The following is a 25,730-nucleotide window of genomic DNA, read 5'->3' as shown; positions in this document are numbered from 1 at the left end:
ATCAACCAATCAACTAACCAAAACACACACTCTCGCAAACGCACACGCACACGTACATGCAAACACACACACACGCACACACAAACACATCGCAGCTGCTCACTGCTCACTCTCTCACTATGTTTGTGTTTACGTCAAGAATACGAACATTTACGACCGTTTACGACTGTTCACGACGACCGCGCTTTATTTTTTAGCGATTTTATTTATAGTAAGATTATTTATAGTAAGATTTATTTATAGTAAGATTAGGGCGTTCTATCTAAGGGTGCTCATACACTGTTTGACCAAAGCCAAATATTTGACTCTTTTTGACAGATAAAATTTGGTCAACGTGTACTAATCAAATATTTTCTACACAAAACACGACAAGCAAATATTCAATTATTGGATGCCTAAAATATTTTTTCAGTCTGTTCTTCGAACCTGTCGGTAGATGGTTAGGTTACCTTGAATATTTCAGTTGATTTTTTTTCCATGTTCGGTGTTTGATATTGTTTACTACTGTTGAAAATTGAAGAGTGGCAAACAAAATAGTGTTTGTACAAATATCAAATCAAATCTTATCTGTCAAAAAATATCAAATATTTGACCTCCGGGCAAACAGTGTACGGCCACCTTAAGGGTGCTCATACACTGTTTGACTGAGGCCAAATAATGTTTGCATTACTAAAGATTTGGTAGCTTCTTGTACCAACGATTTTTCTGGGTGCGGAACCAGATAAGATGTGAGACGATTCTATTTTGTTTTAATTCGTGTGGTTCCATGAATATTCATTCAATTAATTTTGCCGATAGAAGAAATCTATTAAAAGTAATCTGTAACTACAATTAGATCAGCTGAGCATGGCCGCTGGTGATAGTGAACCTGTACAGCATTCCGACACCCCAACACAAGTTCTTCTGAAGCAGGGCGCAGAGGGCAAGCTATTCCTTGGCCAGCACAATGGTGTGCGCTGTTTAGTGAAGGAACGTTTCTCGAAAAAATACCGCCACCCAGATTTGGACATTCAACTCACCCGGCAGCGTATTAAGGCGGAACAGAAGGCCTTCGAGAGATGCAAGGCAGCAGGCGTTACAACTCCAAAGCTTTTGGGTGTTGACTTGCCCGGTCGGAAGATTTACATGGAATATTTGGAACAGGCCATAACGGCGAAGCAGTTTGTCGATGAGGCTGTTCTTGAAGGCACCGCAAATGGGGCGAAAATTGGTAAACTAGCGGAAGAGATTGGTCGTGTTGTGGGAATTTTACATGCAAACAATATTATTCACGGTGATTTGACCACATCGAATATGCTGCTAGATCCCGTGAAGCCGAATGACGCTGACCTACCGTACAAATTGGTGATGATTGATTTTGGACTATCCTACCACTCCCTGAACGTGGAGGACATGGGAGTGGACTTGTATGTACTTGATAGAGCCCTTCTTAGTGCCCACAGTCAAATTCCGGAGCTTTTTGGGAAGGTTCTGGAGAGCTACAAGAAACACAACAAATTCAAACTGTCGGAAACGATCGCCAAATATGAGGAAGTGCGCACCAGAGGAAGGAAGAGAACCATGATTGGATGAGATGCATTTTTTGTTCGAATTCAAATAATAAAACAAATCTGTAACCAATTATAGAACGCTATTTATTCCCGTATCCCATACCCCGTAACCATCTGATATGTGAATGATTTATAGAATATCTTTACTCTCTTTACTTACAATCTCGATGGCATTCCGCCGGATGCCACAATAGTTTCCCCTGTAATATAGCTGGCGTCATCGGACGCCAAAAAGGCGCAAACTCCGGCAATTTCTTTTGGTTCAGCAAAGCGTCGCATAGGAATGCTAGCCAGTGCCGTTTCTCTCGCTGATTCCGATTCGTGAAGCTAAAAACACATCCAGATTGCGAAACTTGCTTTCCTTCGAATGAAAATAAAATACTCACCGCAGCAGCAAATTTGGTTCTCACAATTCCCGGGGCAATACAATTCACGCGGATGTTTTCTGTGGCCAAATCCTGGCTCGCGGCCTTGGTCAGTCCAAGCAGCGCTGTTTTGCTGACAGAATACGCTCCCAGCAGCGAAAACGGTTGGAACCCGGCAATAGACGAAACAAATATAATGCTGCCTCCCTGGCGCTGTCTTATATACGGAAGAACTTCCTTGGCCAACAAAAATGCACTCTTAACGTTCACCTCAAATATTTTATCCCAGGCGGATTCACTAGCGTCCAAAACCGCTCCAACTTCCGGATTGACTGCCGCATTCGAAACCAAAATATCTATTCCTCCGAATTTCTCCAATGCTGTCTCGAAAAGTACCTTCCTATCGGCACCATTGGCGACATGGCACTTGACACCGGTCACATCTATTCCCGCTTTGGTCAGTTGAGCCACCGCATCGGACACATTCTGTTCCTTTCTGCTGCTAACCACCACTTTGGCACCCTCTTGACCTAAACGTTCCGCTATGGAGTAGCCGATACTGGAAGCAAGTCAATAAGTCGTTCAAATATAATATCAGTTTCATGTTTCTTGGTTACTCACCCATCGGTTGATGCTGTAACCACGGCTACTTTCCCTTTGAGGCGCATACTGGTCTGGCTGCAGAGATTTCTTGCACTCATCGAGCTTATTACTGCTGTTGACTTACCTATTGCTCGCAGCATTACTTACTGTGACAAAGCACAAATATGACAATTTCACCGTGTATAACCTTTGACTATACTAAACCAACCTTTTTGCTGGTTTTAATTATGACTAGTGATTAAATCGCAGTCAGATACGAAGTCCGAGTTGTTTATGTTCAGCTACAGTTCGCTGATATGATAAGAGGTAATTTGAGCATGGAAACATTTCAACTGGAGAGAATGTTTCAAGGGTTTGCGTCTAAGCTTAGCAATTCTATCGATTCTATCAGCTTTTGTACGTGAAATGGTTCAGCGAAAGCATACGAATTGTGTTATGCAGAGCCTTCCTTAAGCTGCTTTATGGAGGAGCATGGCGTATGGTGCATGGAAAACTGCTGAAGTTTGCGTCGACAAAATGGTACCAATTAGGGGAAAAGGGGGGAATTTGGACCACTTGAGCAAATATTTCCCAATACCGATACGGTCTAAATAAATAATATTGGGCCTTGTGTTCGAGGCACGACCGCATTGTTGACGTAGAAATATGCTGTAGTTTAATTCAAGTCGCTTATTTATTATAACTACGGATAGTATTTTATAATGCTTCAAAAACTTTGGAATAACCATTCTACCAGTTTGGTCGCCCTGAAATGTTTTTTTTTTATTGTAGAATTATTTGACGATAATTGTTTGATGTTTCATTCTTGTGCTCGCAGAACAATACATGCTCGATATAAGCGCAGCTGTCATCCTTGGTGAAGAATGTTTTGCTACTGGCTAGAGAAACCAAATCACATACAAACTTCCAGAACGACATTTACTTTCTTGGTGACTAAATAAACGAAATAAACTCTATCTGTTAATCTCAACAACCTCGAAAAGAGTAGCACTATACGCCAAGCTTTGTTAAATTGGAAGTGCTTTCCAATAAAAATGCAGAGGGTGTTTTGAGATATAATTTTTTTTTCAATATTAGATTAAATTTTTGAGTAAGATTATTCAACAGTAAATTTAAAATGCAATTTTTCCTAAATGGTTGATTTATTTTCTAACAACTTTGTCAAACATCATATTTTATGTATCGCGCATTCAGATTTTGAGTCACGATTTTTTGAAAAAACAAGTTCAATGTTTCTGCAGACGCCCTTATAAAAAATCAGTTGCAATTAAAATTGGTTTTTGGTAGCTTCCATCATTTATTAATTGCTCTATATGAGAATGCAGAATTCAATGACAGCGAGACTCAATAGACTGACTACATTGAACATACCGTAAAGTTGCAATGGTCAATCTATATATATTTATATATATATATATATATATATATATATATATATATAAATCTCGTGTCACGATGTTCGTGGTCGAACTCCTCCGAAACGGCTCGATCGATTTTTATGAAACTATGCCCAGAAAACTTGGTAGACATGGGAATAGGTCAATGAGGTACATATAAAGGTGAAGCAGTAGGCGAAGTGTATCTGGATTCGCAAGCAAAATATCGTGTCGTAATTATTTGCAATCAATATGGAATGTATATGAAAGAAACAAAACAATGTTGAAATTACTCACGATTGCATGATAATTTGTGCCAAAATTCTCATGAAATCATTCAACTGGTTGTTTTTTAACAGATGACAATTATATTGTGGCTTATTTCGATTATTCATGTGGTAAAAAGGTCCAGAGAGCAGTCGTATGCTTAGTTCTCGAAAGCAGTAACATTTTCGGGGAAATTTTAATTAATTGGTGATTATTATCTCACAACATACACATCGACACTGAGAGCCTTCGAAACATCAACTTCATAACGGTAAAATTATGCAACTTCGTTTGTTTCTATGATCGTGGGGAAGTGAAAACGGCACATGGAAATATCACTTGTATCCGTCTTTTTCGCCGTGATTTCACAAATATATACTCCACGCTATCACATTACCCATGTATTAGCTCTACAAAAGTGTACATTCTCAATTGATAAATTACTTCCTGAAAATAGCATTTTTACATGGATGCGGTGGGCAATAAAAGATAAACACAACGACTGACGTCACTATTTGCGAAATAGTTATGGCAGCGCATGCTATGTCGCTCGAAACTCGACCATCTTCATTACCTTTTTTCCAGGACATTGGGAATAGGTCGTAGACTATATATGGTACCGCTAGGGTATGGATTACTATGAATTTAATACCGATTAGGGTGGTCTTATGCCAAAAAAAAATAGAATTGTTTTTAGTATTTTTTTTATCTTAAATTTGTCTTAAAATTAAACACAAAATTCTCATTACTCGGGAATTAATCAAGCAAATGAAACGAAATTTGACATATGGAGGTTTTAGGGTGCAATAAATGATTCTATGGTGGTTAGATTCTCCACCCCCCTCTCTAAGGGGGGGGCTGTCATACAAATGAAACACAAATTTCTGCATATTTCAAAAACTAATCAAGCAAATGGAGCCAAATTTGTCATGCGAATGTTTTAAGGGTCACGAAACGTTTCCATGGTGAATAGACACTCCTCCCCTCTCTCAGAGGGGGGGGGGAGGTACTGCCATACAAATTTCTGCATAATTCAAGAACTAATCCAGCAAACTGAACCAAATTTGGCATGTGGAGGTTTTAGGGTGCAAGAAACATTTCTAAGGTGGTTCAACACTCCTCCCTTCTTTCTGAGGGGGGCGGGGCTGTCATACAAATGAAACACAAATTTCTGCATAACTCGAGAACTAATCAAGCACAATTTGGGATGTGAGGGTATTTGGGTATGAGAAATGTTTCTATGATGGTATGACACTCATCCAAACATGATAATTGAAAATTTTTGAAAAACTGAAGGAAAAAGGGAAAATTCGGAAAATTAAATTCCCATATGTTCTAGAATTACATAGTGACAAGTGCTGTTAGTCCATTTGATGTTTGCGCTAGCAAAATTGATCTTTGTTCGAAACTGGAAATGGATTTCAATGTATGTATTTTAATGTAATGTATTTTAATGTATAAGAGCAGAACTCGAGGAAGGAATTGTCCGATTTAGGGCTGTCTTTATTCTGTAATATTTTCTGTATAAAACATTTTTTCCATGTAACGGAGAAACATGTTATTTGCAAGTGGTTGAAAAATCTTGAACGAAAATTGTGTCTGAAAATAATCTGCTATTATAATGATGAGTTTTGTTAGAAATACTAGGAATTTTATAGTAAAAGGTAAATTCAACGGGGTCGATTAGAAGATCAATCAATGAACAGTTCTGCGATTGGACCCATGAACTTACTCATAGTAAGAAATAGTAAATGTTTGAAGGTATTGATAACAAAAACAAATGTTGGGCGGGACGAAGTTTGCCGGGTCAGCTAGTTTTTGTATAAACAATATTCAAATAATTCGATCTTCCTTCATTTTTCAAATAGAACGATTTTATTTGTGTTGTTAAATGACAGATGGCGCTACGTCCACACATGCGCAAGTAACCTCAATTTGCCTGAAGCAAGACACAATCAAGAGAAGGGGCGTGGGGAAGAAAACAATTCCTAGCGAGACGCCATCATGAACAACACCAACACTGCCGTTGCTATTGCCAGGCCAAAACGCATGCATTGTCACGACATTGCAGCACATTTGTTCAAACATAAAATGAAGTCTTCGATGAACTTCATTACAACATTACACGTATTGTGCCCAACATGTTGCTGGATGTATTCGATTGAATGACAAAAGCGCGAATTACCTCATATGCACATTTTAGTTTGGTTAGTTAAAAAAATATGCCTGAGGGGAACGATCGTGTAGTTTTCTCGGAAATTCGCAAGTAATACTACGTTGAGACGACGAAGTTCCTCCAGAAACGTTAGTGCCATTTAAGAAGAAGAAGAAATGTGGCAACCTTCCCTCGTAATTCGACATAGACGACATTGATCTTCGTGTTCCATTTCGGTGGAACGAAAATAGTGATACTTTTTTTTGGGTGAAATCAACACACTTGTAGAACAAAAATTATAAATGAAAATTAACTCTATTGAAAAAAGAAAAAAAAAATGAAAAGACTCTAATATGTATCATGTGTAACAGAGTATGACATTCCCTTCATGTGGGGAAAAATCTTGAACGAAAATTGTCACTGATAATGAGGTTATTCTATGGATATAGTTCTAGAGGAAATGTAAAGAGATTGAAAGTAAAATAGTCAAGTTAGGACTATGTCTTCTATGTATTCAAACAACATCGAAGTAATATTTTCATTCAAATTGTAAAAATTCGCTCCACAAATACGGATGAAGTACTTTGACTTTATTCTGCGTCAAGCCAAGGTTGCCACAATCAATCGCACGATTAAATTTAAGTCGAACGTATTTAAGAATTCAAAAGTCTATTCAGATCGAGTCGTGAGCTCCGATCGAGGTTCAAATCGAGCAGATTCCGGAATATGGGTGACTGTTTGATATTGTTACCACAAACATGGTTCATTTCCCATGCGGAGATCTAATGTTTTTTATCACCTTGCATGGCAGATGAAAAACATACAAAGCGTTTTCCTAAAAATCACGGCACGATCACAAGTGTAGGCGGATGTCCAATATATCAACGAAGAAATACTGATAATGGCGGACAACCATTCAAAAATTTATTTATTTATTTACACAGAACAATCACGAACGTATCAGTTTTGTTTATCGAATGACAATGTCATTTTCGGCATCATAAACAACAAACACATTTTCGTTGAAATCGTTTCATTCATTCTATTTTAATAAACATAAACATTCTATTTTAATAAACAGCACGTGCTCCGCGAACGCATTGTACGGTTCTACGAAACGCATTTCCAACAAGGAAAAAAGTTCACGGTGGCACATTTTAAGGAAGAAAATGTACCTGTCAGTACGGTATATCGTATCCTGGGTTCCCTAAACGGAAAGCGGAAGGTCGGAAGTGGTCGTCCGGTGACGATAATGACGAAGCAGAGGAAGACATCGTTAAAGAAGCTGTTTGACAACAAGGACGCAACCAACCTGCGTGACGCCGGTCGGAGATATGGCTGCTCCCACGTATTCATCCATCGGACCCTCAAGATGGAAGGAATCGTCTGCAAGAAGAAGACGAAGTCGCCGGAGTACACGGAGGAGCAGATTGAGACGGTTAAATCACAGTGTCGGTGGATGACCAAAAAAATACCGCGGGACGTCTTTCGTTCTGGATGACGAAAGCTATTTTCCGTTGTCCAAAACGCATATTCCAGGAAATGATAATTACTACTCCAGCGACAAGTCATCCACACCGCCTGAAGTGAAATACAAGTTCAAGCACAAGTTTGAAAAAAAGGTTATGTTGTACATCGCCATTTCCGACCGGGGCATTTCAAAGCCTTGGTTTAAGCCGAGCGGTCTGGCAATCAACCAACAAATCTATTGAGAAGAGTGCCTCGATAAAATCCTGCTGCCGTTCCTGAACGAGCATCACGCGGATGGGAAGTACGTCTTCTGGCCGGACAAGGCGTCTTCCCATTACGCCAAGAAGACGCTGGCGTATCTTGAGGAGAAAAAGATACCGTTCGTGCCGAAAGATCGTAACCCAACAAACTTGCCCCAGTGCCGCCCAATAGAGGATTTCTTTGGCTCACTCAGTGCCCTAGTGTATAAAAACAATTGGAGGGCCAAGGACACGAAGCAACTGACTACAAGAATCCGGAATTGTATCCGGAAAATGGACGTAAGTGCAGTACAACGTTCTTGTGAGAACATCGCGACAAAGTTGTGTCGAACAGCAGACCACGGCCCTTACTCAAACATCCACTGACATTTTTTTGAAGAAAATACATTATGTTATTAATAAAAAATACTGAAATCGATGAAAATTTTTTTTTATATGTGATTGAAAAAATTCTCATTTTTTATTTAACACCCGTTATTCACTCGAAATAATTGATATGGCAGAACAACGTTTGCCGGGTCAGCTAGTATGCGATAAAATTTTGATCTAGAGATATTCAATTGTTTTTTTTTCTATTTAAACTTGTTCCATGCCATTCTTTGCTTGACTTAATGCCTGGTTTACAGAGTGCGAGTGAGCATACGAGTCGGCCTAGTCAGGTACTGCAGAAAATATGATGTGAACACATCACCCCAGTTATAGAGAATTCGTTTTTGTTCATTTTCAACCTAGGTTCGAACCAGTTCCAACCTAACTGCTGTCAGAAGGTTTTTTTATTCACTCAGTTTCGCACTTGGCTCATCCCGAAAGCTGTTGGATTCGCACTGAGATGTTTCACGGATTGGCGCTCGGGTTCACCAATACAACAATACTGAATTGTCAAGTTTCGAGTATTGTTTTGGAAAATATAAAAATAAAGACTATGAAAATGGAAAAGTTACTGCTTTTTTACGTATTATTGGAATTGGAATCCAATTTGGATTAAGATTTTGAAGCGTATATTCGCGTTGATGGCATTAAGCTTCGTTTGCTTTTATTGGGAGGCGAAAATGATTATGGATTTTCAGGTGGAATAAACATGCTTTCAAATTAAAAATAATGTATAAAATTTACTTTTACGTATCGAATATGTAATCTTTATGATCAAATATAAGCCTTTTTCAAAATTGCTCAAGCATTTTAAATGAAAACTATGTCTAATGATGATTTTATATTATAATTGTAAATGTTTTTGGAAAATACGGCTGCTCGTTCGGTCTGATCGGATGGTTTATAGTGTCAAGATGTGTAATTTACAAGAAAGTGTTTTTTTAGTGAAATCGTAAATATGAAATATGAATGAATGAAAAACATATTATAAAAAAAAAAAATGTTTTCGATTTCATGATTATTCAATCTATCATATATTTATATTGATAAAAATGAAACGATTTTTTTGATGAAGAATAAGCTTAGCTTCCCTAGCTCAAATTGCATGTTGACATTCACTGTAATCAGTGAAATAGATACGATGTGTTCAATTGGCATCGCTCCAAAAACCATACCAGAAGCTGTTGTCTCGAATAGCTGCATTCCAAAACATATTCTAACCCATGTGGTGTGGCTTCACAACAAAAATCGGAAAAACAAAAAAAAACGCTGTTTTTACTAGAATCGTTCCATTGTGATGGCAAAAATACGATGACGCCGTTATGTCGCGAGTGTGAGCTTTTGTGATTTTCCTTATGAGCGAACATTATGCTCGACTATTATTTCTACTGTCACACGACTTATCCTCATACCTCGCCACTCATATTTTTATTGCTATTGTATCGAACAAAGTACACTCATTGCTAAGAAATGCGATGGGAATTGATTGAACCTATCTAAATACGAACAATTATATCTTAGAAGATAATAATCTGAATTATTGTCTCGGAAAAATCGACAGCAAACGGTTATAGAACATTCTGACGGACACACGCCAATAACTATTATTGTAGTTTGAATTGCTAATAATATTACAGCGGAGATGGTACCCCATTTTCTGCTGATAAAAAAAAAATAACATGCTTATCCAACTGTATACCAGATGCCCGGGCCCTTGGAATGGCTCAAGCTCGAGTGAGCGTGACGTCGGATGCTAACCCCATCAACTCCTGGCGTAGAAAAGCAAGAAATGTGAAAAATCCCCGGTCTGTTGGCGCCGAATTGTCGACAATCTTCGCTATTCCAACGCGGATGAACTTGAAGCTCCGGGTGTGTATGGAATCTATCGTTCCTCCCGAGACTCGAGACTCGTAAGGAGTCAAGAAGCAGGAATATTGGGGGTTGGATGGCGACACCAGGAAGTGAAGACTACGTCAATGCTACTGGCTGTGCTTCTGTGCTCTTTTTGCTGCTTTATTTTTTCTTCTTTTTACACGTCCTAGCCGCCCGGGCGGTGTCAGATTCAGTTGTTGGGGAAAGCAATAATCCTGTATGCTATTTCCAGTTGGTGCCAGGAAGACTGGCTATTTTGGGTGGGTAGCGAAAATGTTGGCACAAGGTCGCTGGAGGATGAACTGGTGGAGACTGAAAGTCTAAGTTCTAGTCTGAAAATGTTGGTTTTAGAAGTATTGTTAGGATACTATTAGATATAAAAGGAAATATTTTTTGTTTTCTATATCATTTAAAAAATTGCCCCGAACAACTTGAACTTGGACCTGTTCATTGTTTTTATGAATAGTGGTCAAAGATATTATATAAATTCAAAGGGTGTTTTTGTTAGATAAAATGAAAGCTAAAGTGTCCAAAAAAGCTCCAGACCTATTAAAAATGTAAATATCAACATTCTATATTTGATTCAACGAGTGTTTGATTGTACATTGAATGGTTATGTCTGGGCTGAATGTTTCTCGATCATCTCTGCACAATATTACCGTTCCTGTATATATTCTGGATCAATTTATTCTCATGATGTTTTCAAGAGCGTGAAATTTTGGATTTTTGGAGATCCCAGTTTTCTTTACTTTTTTGTCTAGTGACTGGCCAACCATATTTTCGATGGAGTTCAAATTAGAGGACTTCTTTTCCCCTGTTGGATGTGAACCACTGCGTCCATTATTCTGAACTATTGTGGTATATCCCATTTTTTTATACTCCACTTCAAGCTTACCTACTGCTTATTGATGAAGAAGTAGACTGAAAGCTATAGCGAGATAGGTGCCAATCAGGAATACTCTGTTTGATAAATTTTATAATTTTGATCGGCGACGCAGACCAAATTTCCTTGGGCTCCAGAATAGCCTTATCAATGTATTGAAGTCTGCGTCTAGTTAGAGCTCCACAATTACAGAGCAAATGTTCCGAGGTTTCGCTTTCGGTATAATAAAAGCGACAAATATCATCTTGCGATAAACCTATGTTTTTGAGATGGTATTTACTCGGACAGTGTCCTGTTATAAGGCCCGTGATTGTGTTGAAGTCTTTCTTATTAAGACTCAGCAATTGTTGAGTAATTTTAATACTCGGCGTGATACATTTTTTTGACAGGTTAAGTTGTACCGCCAACCAGTTGGCTAACACTTCCCGGTCTTCCCATTTCTTCAGCTCACCTTTCAACACACAGTCAGAAATTCCACAGAATGGTTCTGGACCAGTAAAAGGTGAGCTTGAGCCGTTCCTGGTAAGTTCATCTGCTCGCTCGTTTCCCTCTATGCCGCAATGGCCAGGAATCCAGTACAGTTGTACCGATTTTATCCGACTTAGTTGCCGTAAGAGGAGAATGCATTCCCAGACAATTTTTGAGGAGCATTTAAAAGCATTTAGAGCTTTATGTGCCGCTTGACTGTCTGAGAATATGCAGATGTTAGCATGTCTATATTTTCTTTTAAGGCAGACATTTGAGCATTCTATTATCGCAGCTATTTCTGCCTGAAAAACTGTTGGCCAGTTTCCCATAGCTACAGAGATTTTTGTTCTGGGACTATACACTCCAGCACCTGTTCTGATTCCCATTTTTGACCCATCAGTGTAGAACATGATTGAACCATTATGAAAACTGGGATCGCCTTCATCCCATACTGAACGAGCAGGTTCGATTACACTGTATAGAATGTCGTAGTTAGTCCTAGGTTCCATCCAATCACAGTTCATCTCTGAGGATGGTCCTACGGGTAAGAGATTCAGGATGCTCAAGTGACCAATTTTGTCTCCGTCTAGTATTTTTTCTTCCATTGTTTAAGCTTTAGAGCGCTTTTCTTAGCATCTACATGTTGGTTCAGAGGTAGCAAGTGAAGGATGAAGGTGAAGTGAAGTGAAGGAAGCACTGGAGGCTGCTTTCGAGGGTGTGCTTCGCATTGCTCCAGTAATTGCAACGCATGCTAGTCGTTGGAGTTTGTTTAGCTTTTTTGTAGCTACAGTCTCCTTGGTCTTTGGCCACCAGACTAATGAGGCATAGGTTATCCTAGGCCGCACAATGGCAGTGTAGACCCACATTACCATTTTTGGTTTAAGGCCCCATGTTCTTCCTATCATTTTAGAACATGCCAATAGGGCTGTATTGGCCTTACTGATTATTGCATTGCAAATTAGAGGACTACGGAGGTCATTCCCGGTCAATTCGGTTTGACTCGAAAAACATGGTTGCCCTCTACGCGGTGTGTTACGGATCGTTGTCCTGATGGAAAATGTAGTTAGTCTCCAGGTCCGTTTTCAGAAGTGACGGTTCAGAAAATTCAATTCCAGAATAAATAGATTTACTAAGAAAAATATCAAAATTTGAATTTTTCATCAATCATTTATTTTATTGAAAAAAACTGCATGATCTTACACAGTAGATCCTAAATAGAACAATTACAGTGTTGCATTTCCAACGAATTTAAACAAAATTTTCTGTCGGCGTTCTAGAATCGCCAACAAATTTCTTATCGTAGTGAAAAGTATTTTTGTTCGATAGGGTGACTGACGCGTCGGTTAACGTGTTAAGTAAAATATTGAAATAATATTCTAAGTGCGTCGAAAAAAATTTTTTTGTGAGTGGCTCGATCTTATAAAGGGTTACAAACACTAAGGTTCGTTGATTCAATGATATTCAGCGTCGAAAATTTAGGGTTTTTAGGGTTAGTTAGTCGAATCGAAGTGCATCATCACCTTGAGTCGTTTCCGTTCTTGACCGGTTAATTTACGACTTCATATACGCTGCACCGCTCATACAGATATGGAGTACCTTCTGGCAATTTACCGATAGGAAACTGAAGTGAGCCCTGTTGTATAATTTGAATTTCAAACTGCAATAGTGTATTATTTAACTTATCCATGTCAAAATTGACCTTCAAGAGTATGCCGAATAAAAATGCTTAATTTTTCCCATATACACTGGATTATTTTTTTACGCGATTTTTGGTGGTTTTTTTCGGCGATTCTCTCGCAATTACGCGATTTTTTACGCAATTCTTTCAAAATTAAGCGATTTTTTCTGCACTCATGTAACCTAGTAACCTAGTTTTAAAATTAATTTAAAAAGTATCCGCATTTTTCGTTGTAGATTTTTTTTTTATTATTCAAAATAAATTTTAATTACATATTTACATCCATGTAAAATTTCTGTGGGCTATCAGCGAAAAATTTCTTCAGGTGATTTTCGATTACCTTTCTGTCGAGCAATGTATGTCCGTCAAATGAATTCTGAAAAAAATCAATGATTTTCGACAACCTTTCTGTCGAGCAATGTATTTCTGTCAAAAGAATTCTGAAAAAAAATCAATAATTCTTAACCAACTTTTGACACGTTTTCAAGGACGATTGTGGTCTCGCGTTGTTAGAATGAAAGACAACACATATTCTGCTATCGTTTTTTTTCTTAATCACTTCGTGTAATCTATCCAGTAGTGAACAGTAGGTCTATGAAATAATCGTTAGGCTATGTGGTAACACCGTATAATGGACGACACCTTTCCAATCCCACCATGCACACAGCATCGCCTTATTTGGCATCAATTCTGGCTTTAAGGTTGGTCGTGGGGATTCTCCGCGCTTACACCATGATATTTTGTAGGCGTAATACATCTATGGACACTATTATATAAATCGAATCGAGAAGTCGATACAATCACTATCACACCGAGCTTGAATTTCATGTGTTGCAATTGCATATGTTTAATCGTTTCTGAATCTTTTTCCAAAGTAAAATATCAGGGACGTAAACTAAAACAAAATAATTCTCTTAAGATCTGCAACAAGCAAACCAAAAAACTCGAAAAATTCTGACGGTTGCACCGATAGCTTTTACTCGGTCGATGCCATCGACTTGCTCGGTTTCTTCAATAGTAAAATGGAACTAACGAGCAAAATTTTTGTCAACGATTACTATAATAGGACCCTATTTCACTCGTATTTCATCAGCTGAGTATTATTATTAGCTTCGGAAATGATTCGATTTCGTAGAGTCTTAGCATTGCTCGCTGATCGAAACTAGGTTGCCATAAACAAGTTTCTTTGCGTTGATCCACATGGGCACCCAAACATTGAGTTTCTTTGCATAGCCAGCCATTTTCAAATGATCACCATCATCCAACCATCACATGGTTGGATTTTTAGTGCATTGGCTCAACGTAAATAGAATACCAGGTAAGAAAAAAGAAGAATCAGTTAATTTTAATAAAATCTCGGTTTGTTTGACGCCGCGATTTTTTTTTAAATTATTGTGCGTTGTTATTTATCTGTTGTTGTTATTTACTTGTTTTTATTTTAGAAAAAGTGATCACATGTGAATCCGATTCGACTACAAATACTATAATGTATAGGATGTTTAATGCTGGTCCGGTTTTATGTGATCTTTCCTCAAAAATATTGTTATCTTTTTTGGTTTACTTCAGCAAAATGTCGAAATGCAACGGTCTCGCGATGCCGGAACAATAGCAAAACCGAAAGTGACAAATGAAGTACACCCAAAATTAATTTTTAACACATGTTTTGTCTTCCTAATTTATTACATTGGATGAGCCTAAAAATTAACATATAATGTCATGAGTCTCAAATACTGGTAAACATTTGTATAATATATATGAGGTGAGATGGCTCAAGTCACTGCATTCTCGTAGGCGAATGGCGTGACTATAGTTTGTCACTAAGTGAGATTTGAAGTCGTTTTCTCATATGTTATCGATTCGGATATCAAAAAGAAGTTGAAAAGTATGGTAGCTTCCACAATGAAGTAAGAAACTTTGCTATCTCACGTCATTCGCTGCGCGGAATAAAGGAGATAGATTCACTTTAAGCTCCCCTTTTTACTCTTAGAAAATACTTTCCAACTTCATTTTAAAATGAGGTGAAATATTATCACGCATTTACCCATAGCACTAGTAGCTATGTGGATGGCGTGGTCGTTTAAAATAGCTTTGCAATCTAGCCGGCATTGGTTCGATCCCCGTAGATATCGTTTAGACTTTTTTTTTGGGTGCAATCCCAAAAGAGATTAAAAAAGGAAGCAGAAAGAGATGTCTGCCCCTATACATACAATCATTTTAAAGCTTTTGAGGCAGATTTTTTTTTTATCCAAAATATATATTTTATTAAGGTTCATATGGCGTCAGCCTAACGGGGCCGGGAGTTCAATATTTTGACAATGTTTGCTTAGACTATGTTAGTAATATGTAACCGATTACTCGCGGTTGACTCGAGGTTAGTATTACAAATGTTCTCATAATTGGTATGTCGCAGTCTTCGATGCTCTGTACGTGTGCCCGACACGGGATACTTCCTATTGGGATGCAGCTGACCATTAATCAGCAACGCCCCCCTAGTCTGTACACCATATCTAGCGTGGTGCGTCTTTCTCGACTCGAAGAATCCAGGATAGAATGGTCACTAGCCGGCGCAATCATCAGCTCGTGTAGAGTTGTCATGAGCGGTACAACCTTTGGCTCTTGTTGAATGATCAGTGGACTGCACAACCTTCGGCCCGTGCATCTGTAAAGTGTGTGTGTATGTATTGCCGCGACTAAGTAAAAGTTTATCGATCGGATAGGAGGGATATGAAACGGGGACACAACGAAGGAAACATCATTAAACGTTGACATCGACGTTTCTGAGGAACAGGTATAGATGAAGCAGAAGATCAGGGTCACGGCTACCTAAGATATCCCGAACGGGGATATCCGATTGTCTGCCTTGTGCTCTCAGTGCTCTAGAGAGCAGAGAGCGAGCAGCATGGAACCGGATACATGACCAGACAACATGCTCGATGTCGTAGTAGCCATCGCCACAATCACAAAGATTGTTTGCTGCAAGCCCAATGCGATAGAGATGCGTGTTTAGGTTGTAGTGATTGGACATAAGCCGAGATATCACGCGAATGAAATCACGACCTACATTCAATCCCTTGAACCATGCACTCGTTGAGACCTTAGGGATAATCGTGTGTAACCAACGACCGAACTCATCACTACTCCACATGCGCTGCCAACTTACGAGCGTATACTGACGAGGAATGTGGAAAAATTCATTATAAGCAATTTGCCTTTCAAAAAGTGTGCCTTCTAAAGCGCCCACCTTAGCTAGCGAGTCCGCTTTCTCATTCCCCGGAATCGAGCAATGAGAGGGAACCCATACTAAGGTAATCTTGAATAATTTTTCGACCAAAACACTCAATAGTTGTCTTATTCTAGTTAGGAAATAAGATGAGCGTTTATCAACCTTCATTGAGCGGATTGCCTCTATTGAGCTGAGACTGTCTGAAAAAATAAAATAGTGGTCGATGGGCAATGTTTCAATTATCCCTAATGCGTAATATATCGCACCCAGTTCAGCGACATACACGGAACAAGGATCTTTGAGTTTGAAAGAGGCACTGGAATTTTCATTGAAGATGCCGAAGCCAGTGGACCCGTTTATGAATGAACCGTCAGTAAAGAACATTTTATCAGATCCAACTTTCCCATATTCTGCCGAAAATATCGGCGGAATAGAATCGGAGCGTAGGTGATCTGGGATTCCATGGATTTTTTGTCGCATGGACAGATCAAAAATGACAGAGGAATTGCAGAAGTAAGGGAAGCAAACTTGGTTGGAGATGCCTGGTAAAGGGTACACGTCGTGGGTAAGGTACTCATGGTATAAAGACATAAAACTTGACTGAGGAGTCAGTTGGAGTAGATTTTCGAAGTTATCAATTACCAATGGATTCATGATCTTGCAACTGATGAGAAATCTGTAGGATAATTCTGTGAACCGAAGAGTAAGCGGGGTACTCCTGCCAAAACTTCGAGACTCATCGTATGTGTCGAATGCAAACACCCCATGGCTATACGCAAGCAACGATATTGTATTCTCTCCAGCTTGAGAATATGAATCCTGGCAGCTGATCGGAAGCAAAAACTGCCATATTCTAACACTGATAATATCGTTGTTTTGTACAACTGAATGAGGTCTCCTGGATGGGCACCCCACCATGTTCCGGTTATTGTTTGGAGAAAATTGATTCTTTGCTGGCATTTCTGTTTCAAATACGCAATGTGTCTCCCCCAGGTACACTTAGAATCAAAATATACACCCAGGTATTTGAAAAACATAGAGTGTTGGATCGTTTTGCCGGATAGGTGAAGCTGGAATTGGGCGGGTTCGTGCTTCCTAGAAAAAACGACCATTTCAGTTTTCTCCGTAGAGAATTCGATACCCAGCTTGAGGGCCCACGTGAACAGATTGTTCATGGTATCTTGCAACGACTTTTGCAGAGCGACGGGATTAGTACCCGTGATGGAAATAACTCCATCGTCTGCAAGTTGTCTCAGCGTGCAGCCTCTAGTTAGACAATCATCCATATCATTGACGTAAAAACTGTACAAGAGGGGGCTTAGGCAGGAGCCTTGCGGTAGGCCCATAAAACTGTGACGAGAAGATTTCGAGCTGCCATGAGAGAAAATCATGTGCTTTTCTGACAGTAAATTGTACAGGAAATATTGTTGAGAATTGGTGAAAGTCCACGATTATGAAGCTTCTCTGAGAGAATTTCCATGGAAACTGAATCAAATGCCCCTTTGATATCGAGAAAAACGGAAGCCATTTGTTCTTTGCGAGCAAATGCGATTTGGATTTCAGAAGATAGCAGCGCGAGACAATCATTTGTCAATTTACCTCGGCGGAAGCCAAACTGCGTATTTGACAGCAAATTGTTCGTTTCGACCCACTTGTCCAAACGAAGTAGAATCATTTTCTCTAACAATTTACGAATACAGGAGAACATTGAAATCGGCCTATACGAGTTGTGATCGATAGCCGGCTTGTTGGGTTTCCGTATGGCTATCACTCTCACTTGTCTCCAGTCATGTGGGACAATATTCAGCTCCAGAAACTTGTTGAACAAGTTCAGCAAACACTGTTTTGCCAAGTCGGGAAGATTCTTCAACAAGTTGAATTTAATCTTGTCCGACCCCGGAGCTGAATTGTTACATGAGAGAAGGGCAATTGAGAATTCCACCATCGAAAAATTCTCATAATCGCTTTGAAGTGGAATGTCGCGTACGACGTTTTTTGCAGGAACGGTGTCGGGGCAAACCTTCCTTGCAAAGTTACTAAAATCCAACGGTCAGAGTATTCCTCACTTTCGTTTGTATAGTTCCAGCCACGCATTTTCCTAGCCGTATTCCAAAGAGTGCTCATAGCGGTCTCCCTTGACAAACCATTGACGAACTTCCGCCAATATCCACGCTTTTTTGCTTTAATCAAACCTTTTAGTTTGGCTTCTAGAGCTTGGTACTATAGAAACCATTCCACTAATCCAGTTTTCCTGAATTTTTTGAAAGCGGATGATTTTTCAAGGTAGACCTTTATTGAGGCAGATGATTTTATTTGCTCATTTGACGCTTCAGGACACGAAAAAGCATAGTTTCTGCCGAAGATGAAATGTTTTCTGGCAACGCTAGTTTGGGTGTAGGATATCCATCTATCGTTTTCCGATAGATAAGTCGTTGAGATGGAAATGGCAAATTTTTTAAGGATACTAAAAGTTCTTTTTACCGATGAGATGATTAGAGCGCTCATAATTTTAAAATGATTAGTTAAACGATTCGAAGCATGTTTAGGAACATTATTTGTGTTACAATTTAGTAAAGAAAAACATGTTCGAATTTCGGTCAGTTGCAAAATTGCATCGATTTTTTTCAATGACTGGCCGATTATACTCAGGTTGATCTTCGACATCTTAATTTGCAGGACTAAGTCGAACAAACCAATACTGCGTCCTGCGTTCACTCATAGCACCCTTGTCGTAAAATTTGCATTTTGCTGCATGTTTCTGCAGCGCATGTTACTTTTCTGTAGTGGAAAAAGCACCACATAGCCCATTTCTTCAGAAATGTCACTAATTTTTTTGATGAACATTCCTTTCGACACGATTGGTGAATTACCAATCTTTGTTAACAAAAATTGTAACCTAAAATGGGACTCTTCCATTTTAGTTTGAGACGAAACCTGACAGGCTTCTTTCTGTAATTTTTGTTTTTTTTTCGACTAAAGTGCCAAGGGTTGCCGAACACGGTTACGAGACCAAATGATATACGGTTTCTGAAGATTATTTTTCCACGCCCATAAAATATGTTTTTTTTGTGTCATATATTCTATGAACAGTGACATTTGATTGCAGTAGTATCAATTTGTTACATATTTGCTACAATTATATTTTTGGTAATTCTTTCTCATTGAAACTGGTTCGAGAGAATGTACTGTATGTACATCATGCAGAAGTCAAATTTCAAAAATTGGCAACCTTTCAAATTTGATCAAACAGCAGTTGGTCGGAGTTTGACACTTACCTGGTTCGGGATCGACCCTTATATTGTCTGATCACGATATTTATTACTACTTCTGATTTTAGTAATAAACTAAACCGATAATCAGTATTGGCAGTATTGACACGAAGCGAATCGACGTCACTTGTTGCGATTAAGTTTAGTATTTATTGATCATTATTTACCACTTGATAATTTTTAGTTCTAATTAATGATGTAACTTTAGAAAAAAAATTTACGAAACGTGATTATTTTTACAAACCCGTAGCATATGTTCTTCGTACCAAATATAACTTCTAAATTTGATTGGTGTAGTACGTTACAAATTTTTCAGCAAATTAATTTTTTTATTCCTAATTCGTGATTATGTTCGCATTATTTTGAACAAAACCGTTCCATGACTTGAAACAGCATTTAACCCATTTTAGGCCAAGCGTTCGAAAAATCGAACAGCAACTTTGATAACTTTTCATGCCTTTGGGAAGCCACCATATGGTAATTTTTTTGGATCAAAAGATAGCTTAATTTGTTAGCTACCACTTACCATCAATTTGATTCAGTTTTGTACAACTTCATTGAGCAATAAATTCGATTTAAAGCAAGTATGTATGGAAGGTGTTTTAAATTCAAAGAAAAACCCCAAATAAAATACAAAACTATGAAAATTTTCCTACAGTATTACTTTGATAAAAGGATACACATTGTATTGCAGGGCAAAAATCATTCGATTGATCCTCCTGCAGGGAAATAACAGCCAGGAAAATTAAGTGTTCGAAAAATCGAACGCTGGCCATAACGAACATTTTTTTCTGCTGAATTAATACCAACACATCTAACCTCCGCAGCACTTTCTGGTTTGTTCACTTTGGAAGACGGAGGGTTTTTTTCATTAATTTTTGCATTCTCATATGTGAATGTCTGCAAGTATTGATTAATTAAGAAATGATTTTTTGTCCATAATAACCTTAGGAGTCCGTAGAATTTCGTGTCTGGAGGATCTGGAGGAAATCTTCAGTACCTGTAACGAGGATTCTAAAAGGACTTCTGGTGTCAATATTCTTCCGCCGGATCCAGTGGGCGGTCTCATCGATGAAGTAAACCTAAGTGACGATTCTATCCAACTGAATAATAACCTCTCAAACTCCATGTCATTGTTTTTTCGCAGCGTTTTTGTACTTTCCAGGTTTTGGGAAATGTTCGATTTTTCGAGAAATGGATAATCGGAAAGATTATTTCTTTCCTTTTTTTTCTCAAGCATTGACATTTCTCCACGGTCAATGATAAAAATAACAGCACTAACTTTCGTTCGAAAGAAAATGCCTGCCGGTAATACGTAAAACTACATGAAATAAGAAATGTCACATCTCACCATAAATTTATTAATTTAAGTCTTATTACTTAGGATTGAAAGGATGAAAGTATTAAGGCTTACACTTAGAGACTTTCATTCTCCTGTGCTTCCGGAATGTAAAATCAATGCATTTATGAATACCGCATACTTGCTAATTGAAGTGACTTTTAGTTCGCAGAATGTTTGTACTTGTAAAAAAAAGTGCGGGTTAGGGCCAATATTCGATTTTTCGAACAGTCATTTCCCGGAAAACGGGAGATGGGAAAAAATAATCCTTGAACATTGGGGTTTCTTTAGCGTCAATAATCAAAATTACACCAATGGCTTTTGTCAAAAAAATAATTTTCACGGCTTGATCGTTAATGGGTTAAGTTCAAAAGAGAAAATATTTTTGACGATCGCACTTGATGTTTTCCAGGACGGGAATGGTTTATTTTTCACCGACGATCTGTGGAAGTATTATAAGTAACAGACAATCGCACTGTACACGGGGATGTAGCTCAGTGGTAGAGCGCTCGCTTCGCATGTGAGAAGTCCCGGGTTCAATCCCCGGCATCTCCACGAGTTATTAGAATTCTTTTATGATTTTAATAAACCACAAGCGGACAAACTGTACAAACATTTTTTTACGAAACCCTTTGGTGTATCTTTTATTATTGATATTAAAGAAACTTCAATGTTTAAGAATCTTTTTTCCAGTTTTTTTTTATTTTCTGGGAAATAACTGTTCGAAAAATTGATTTTTTTTCCTGTTTAATCGGTTTAATCGAATGGTTTTTGTCACAATGTGTGTTCTTTTATCAAAGTAGAACGGGTGGTCAAGGTGGCGTTATTGGCTATTTGTCGGGTGATTATTATCTTATTTTATTGCTACGTCGGCGTCACGTTATGTGACATCAATTTACTGGATGTTGTCAGTCGAAGGAAAGGTCTTGCTCACTTTTGTTACGCCACAATTATGTGTGAAACTTTAAATTGTGTTTTCTATGTTTTATTCTTAGTTCATTTTGTTTTGTTATAGCTTCTTCTTTAAATTGTTGTTAAATGAGGGGCGTGTAAGTGACATCATCGATTTCTCAACATCGATTCTCCCTTTTGGTCATAACTTATTTGCAAACACATTCCCCGCTGTATTTGACAATGTGGAAGATAGGTCAGAACCTCATCTATCGGATTCTATAGCAAACTCAAATTGGAACGGTTTTTGCAGATGAGTTATTAACTAAAGAAAAAGTTGATGAAGAGGAATCGATCAAGTCTTTCACACCCCTATTGTTCTGAGCCCCTCATATGTAAATTTTCTGTTACCATTATAAATGTACACCATGCAAAACTCAAACCATAAATACCGAGACCACTGGGCTACATCGAGCGACATCGGAGTGACAGCGAGAGCTTCGGAAAAATTTAGACCATCATTGATTTCGATTTCACTTGTTTTATAACGAAACATTCAACTTCTCAAAAATATTCATACAAATGAATCCAGATAAAGGGCAATAACAAGAGATTTTTTTAGTTCTGGAAATCGCGCTTTTGGAAAAAAAAATTAGAGAAGATATCCGAAAGAACATGGTTATCAAATTTGTTACGCAGTGCTGAATCACACTGCATTTTAATGAGTTACTTCTGCATTTTTTGAGGTTCATGTTCATCAAGGAACTGAATGGTATAGAAAAAGTTTCGAGAAGAAATCTTTCTTGTGCTTTGAAATTCCTAAATCTATGAGAAAAATCAGTCTTCATCGCCTGGGCTGCATGAACGTAACGAGCTGACGATCTTCGGCCGTAGGAGCCTTGAACTATTGCGACTATTAATTTGATTTATTGTAGTGATAACCTAGCTGACGATACTTTGTAAATTCTCAGTGTCAGATAATGGGCAAAAATCAATTTTCCATTTGTTTTTCGAACAACTGATGTACTTTAAAACACTTTGTATCGCTGAATCGAAAAAATAAAAAAAAAAACCGCATCAACGTCACCAGAGCACAATTTTTATTATGAATTATTTTTTTTCGTAAAAAAATTATTGTGTGGTCAATGTAATGACGGCGAATTCCCCATCTTACGAGGGTGAGGTACTGAGGTAGTCCCCAAGCCGCCGAGGTGACGCAATCCGAGTCGGCCGCCGGCCCTGGCAAGATATATGAACGATATCTATGTTTTATAGGTTTTTCTAGTGTCATATGCACAAAAATGTATAGAAAATTAATTATTTCTTCACGTACGGTCATTTCTATGATGATTCAAGGGTCTGAGGATACAAAAACCTGATTTAATCCACCTAAAGGTGTGGTCATGCCTTTCCACAATTCGATTTGAACACTAATCTTGTAACCCGCGACGCCGGGGAAGCGCGCGAGTTCGTCGCGACCGGGGATTTTGCGCAGATAAGCGGTCGGCTTAAGCGCCACTCCCGCGAGGGAGACCGACCGCCGTGTTTTATCCTTGCCCGGCAATGAGACACCCACTGAGGGCGGGTTTGTCCTTTTTCTCACAAACCCGGTTATTTCCGCGACTCTTCTGCGCTAAGAAGGACCCGCGACACCGTTTGTCCGCGTTCCACAATTCAGGCAACAGAGGCAATACGGTTGTTTCCAATGAACACCGTTTATGCCAAAATTCTCATCATTGGACCTACGCAATATGATGCCAAACCCACCCACCTTGAAGTTTCAGAGGACGAGGTGCGGGGGTTGAAAAGTTGTCCACAACAGAAGAGGAGCCCCAACCCTGGGCTCGTGACCTATCTGAAATTTATTCGGGTTTTTAGGCTACACCGCTAGCCAGTAAATGCACAAAACTTCCGTCTACATCTAATTATTGGTTATCACACAACATTTATTCAGCTAACTCAACATATTATCCCACAAGTTTTAATTATATTTACAACATTTACTTCGAAACTTCCAATTAACGAAAAATAATAACTACATGAACAATTTTATTTAACTATTACGGGATTCGAACATCGGACCCATTGATTCAAGTCCAGCGATTATTCTACAAAGCCTAATTTCGCATCTTGTGTAACCCTTTATTAATAGCGATCAGCATAAGCGCGCCGTCGGTAAATCTCTACGCTTCGATTGCATGTGGCATTGTTGTGTGGCGTTGTTAGTTGTGTGTGGTTTTATTCTTTGGTTCTTTTAACCCTACATGCGCATGTTATTTTAGGGTAAAAATAGTTTTCTACTCACACTACCTAGGTTTTACGTGGAGAATCTACCTTATCGCCGTTCCACGCCAGGCGATGAATGGTAAGTCCGTAGGCGTTGAGTGCGCGTTCGACTCGTAGATGTGTCGTGATGCGCCTTCCCTGGATGCGCGAGTGATGGTTTGCGCTCCGCGCGGCCACTAGAATTGACGGACAAGGTGGCGGAAATCCAATCTCCGATCGTGGGTCAGAAGCGGCTTTTTCCTACACACGACAGTCAAAAGAACACCACCCACAGGCCACAATTAAAATTAATGCTAGCCACATGTCACATGCCGAAGCTTACCTTCAGTTCCGCTCAATGGGGACACAAGCGGAGAGTTAAATTCACGGAAAACAACTACTGGACTAAATTTAATCACTATTCTAAATATGAAAATAAAAAAAATCACAAAATGAAACTTTATCATACTGACTAGCACATGTAGCCTTTCACCAAAATCTACCTTCGGATTTCAACTCGCGACACCAGAACAAACTAATCCGCTCCTGCCTTTTTCACTTTCGAAGTCGGAATGGCAAGCATATCTCAAGATCCTCAGATCAGCGAGACATTCATTGGAACCGGAATTACGTAATAGTTAACGATGTTAACTATTTTGTATTCATACCGAAATTCCCCTGCGCTTTCATTGGTCGCGCATTCAAGCATTCGCGGGCGATACCCTTTAACCTCCCGAGCAGAGTTCAAGTCGAAGCGCTCGCCGGGTTTTGAAATTTGAAGAACAAGAAAACCCCGCCGAAAGACTCTGCCATTTGGGGGAAATATCCAAATGAAAAAATAGCAAAAAAAAAGGAAAGCATGAGTCTTTCGGAGTGTTGGTAGGTGGGTGTCTTGGCTAAAACAGCCGCCCAGTCACATCCAGCACCCATTTTGGCTAGTTGCTCAAATCTAAAATCGGGAGCGGCACTCGCGTTGCCAAACATCCAATACATAGAAAGAAGAGAGAATCCCAGATCCACACAGGAGAGATTGTGTTGGATCTGAAATTCAAAATAACGAAACGAGGGGCTTCCAAAAGTCGAAATCAGTACCGTGCTACAATCTGCAGGTCACGGGAGACCATGCGGGTTATCCAATTGTGGCCAAAAACCCTTGAAATAGTCACCAATGAGCTAGTTTTGACAAACCAAGACGATTGATATGTCGCATGACGGGATTTGGTTCTGGTCATTCTTGGTGCTTTTTTGTGAAATAGTTTTTTCTTACTTGTTTGAATAGTAATTACAAGTATTCGATTACTTATTCAACTCATCAAGTATCGGCTAGAAGTGAATAAATGTTTTTAACGTCTATAAATATTGCTTTGGTGTGTTGAAATTATGTTGCTTTACAATAGTTAAAAATGGAAATGAGAATGCTATTCACA

At 38.8% G+C, this 25,730-nt stretch overlaps 2 protein-coding genes, 1 long non-coding RNA gene and 1 other non-coding gene across 4 annotated transcripts; 2 read left to right on the top strand and 2 right to left on the bottom strand.

Moving 5' to 3' along the window:
- Positions 1-599: 599 nt before the first annotated feature.
- Positions 600-1,628, top strand: LOC129769672 (EKC/KEOPS complex subunit TP53RK). Its single transcript, XM_055772083.1, has one exon. It carries the CDS (start codon positions 847-849, stop codon positions 1,570-1,572), a length of 726 nt encoding a protein of 241 aa, XP_055628058.1. The 5' UTR covers positions 600-846; the 3' UTR covers positions 1,573-1,628.
- On the bottom strand, positions 1,614-2,801 carry LOC129769671 (dehydrogenase/reductase SDR family member 4). The gene is made up of 3 exons (XM_055772082.1): positions 2,537-2,801; positions 1,937-2,474; positions 1,614-1,877 (listed from the first exon to the last, which is right to left on the bottom strand). The coding sequence occupies exons 1-3, from the start codon at positions 2,656-2,658 to the stop codon at positions 1,707-1,709; spliced, it is 831 nt and encodes a 276-aa protein (XP_055628057.1). The 5' UTR covers positions 2,659-2,801; the 3' UTR covers positions 1,614-1,706.
- An 18,829-nt stretch (positions 2,802-21,630) lies between these two features.
- Positions 21,631-21,702, top strand: Trnaa-cgc (transfer RNA alanine (anticodon CGC)). The gene has a single exon. It is a non-coding gene; the product is annotated as a tRNA-Ala (tRNA).
- A 2,301-nt stretch (positions 21,703-24,003) lies between these two features.
- On the bottom strand, positions 24,004-25,316 carry LOC129771496 (uncharacterized). The gene is made up of 3 exons (XR_008742392.1): positions 24,807-25,316; positions 24,647-24,726; positions 24,004-24,564 (listed from the first exon to the last, which is right to left on the bottom strand). It is a non-coding gene; the product is annotated as an uncharacterized LOC129771496 (long non-coding RNA).
- Between the last annotated feature and the right edge of the window lie 414 nt (positions 25,317-25,730).

The sequence above is a fragment of the Toxorhynchites rutilus genome, chromosome 2, assembly GCF_029784135.1.
Source record: "Toxorhynchites rutilus septentrionalis strain SRP chromosome 2, ASM2978413v1, whole genome shotgun sequence".
In the NCBI taxonomy this organism is placed as follows: Eukaryota; Metazoa; Arthropoda; class Insecta; order Diptera; family Culicidae; genus Toxorhynchites; species Toxorhynchites rutilus.
This window is presented reverse-complemented; position numbering and strand designations above follow the sequence as displayed.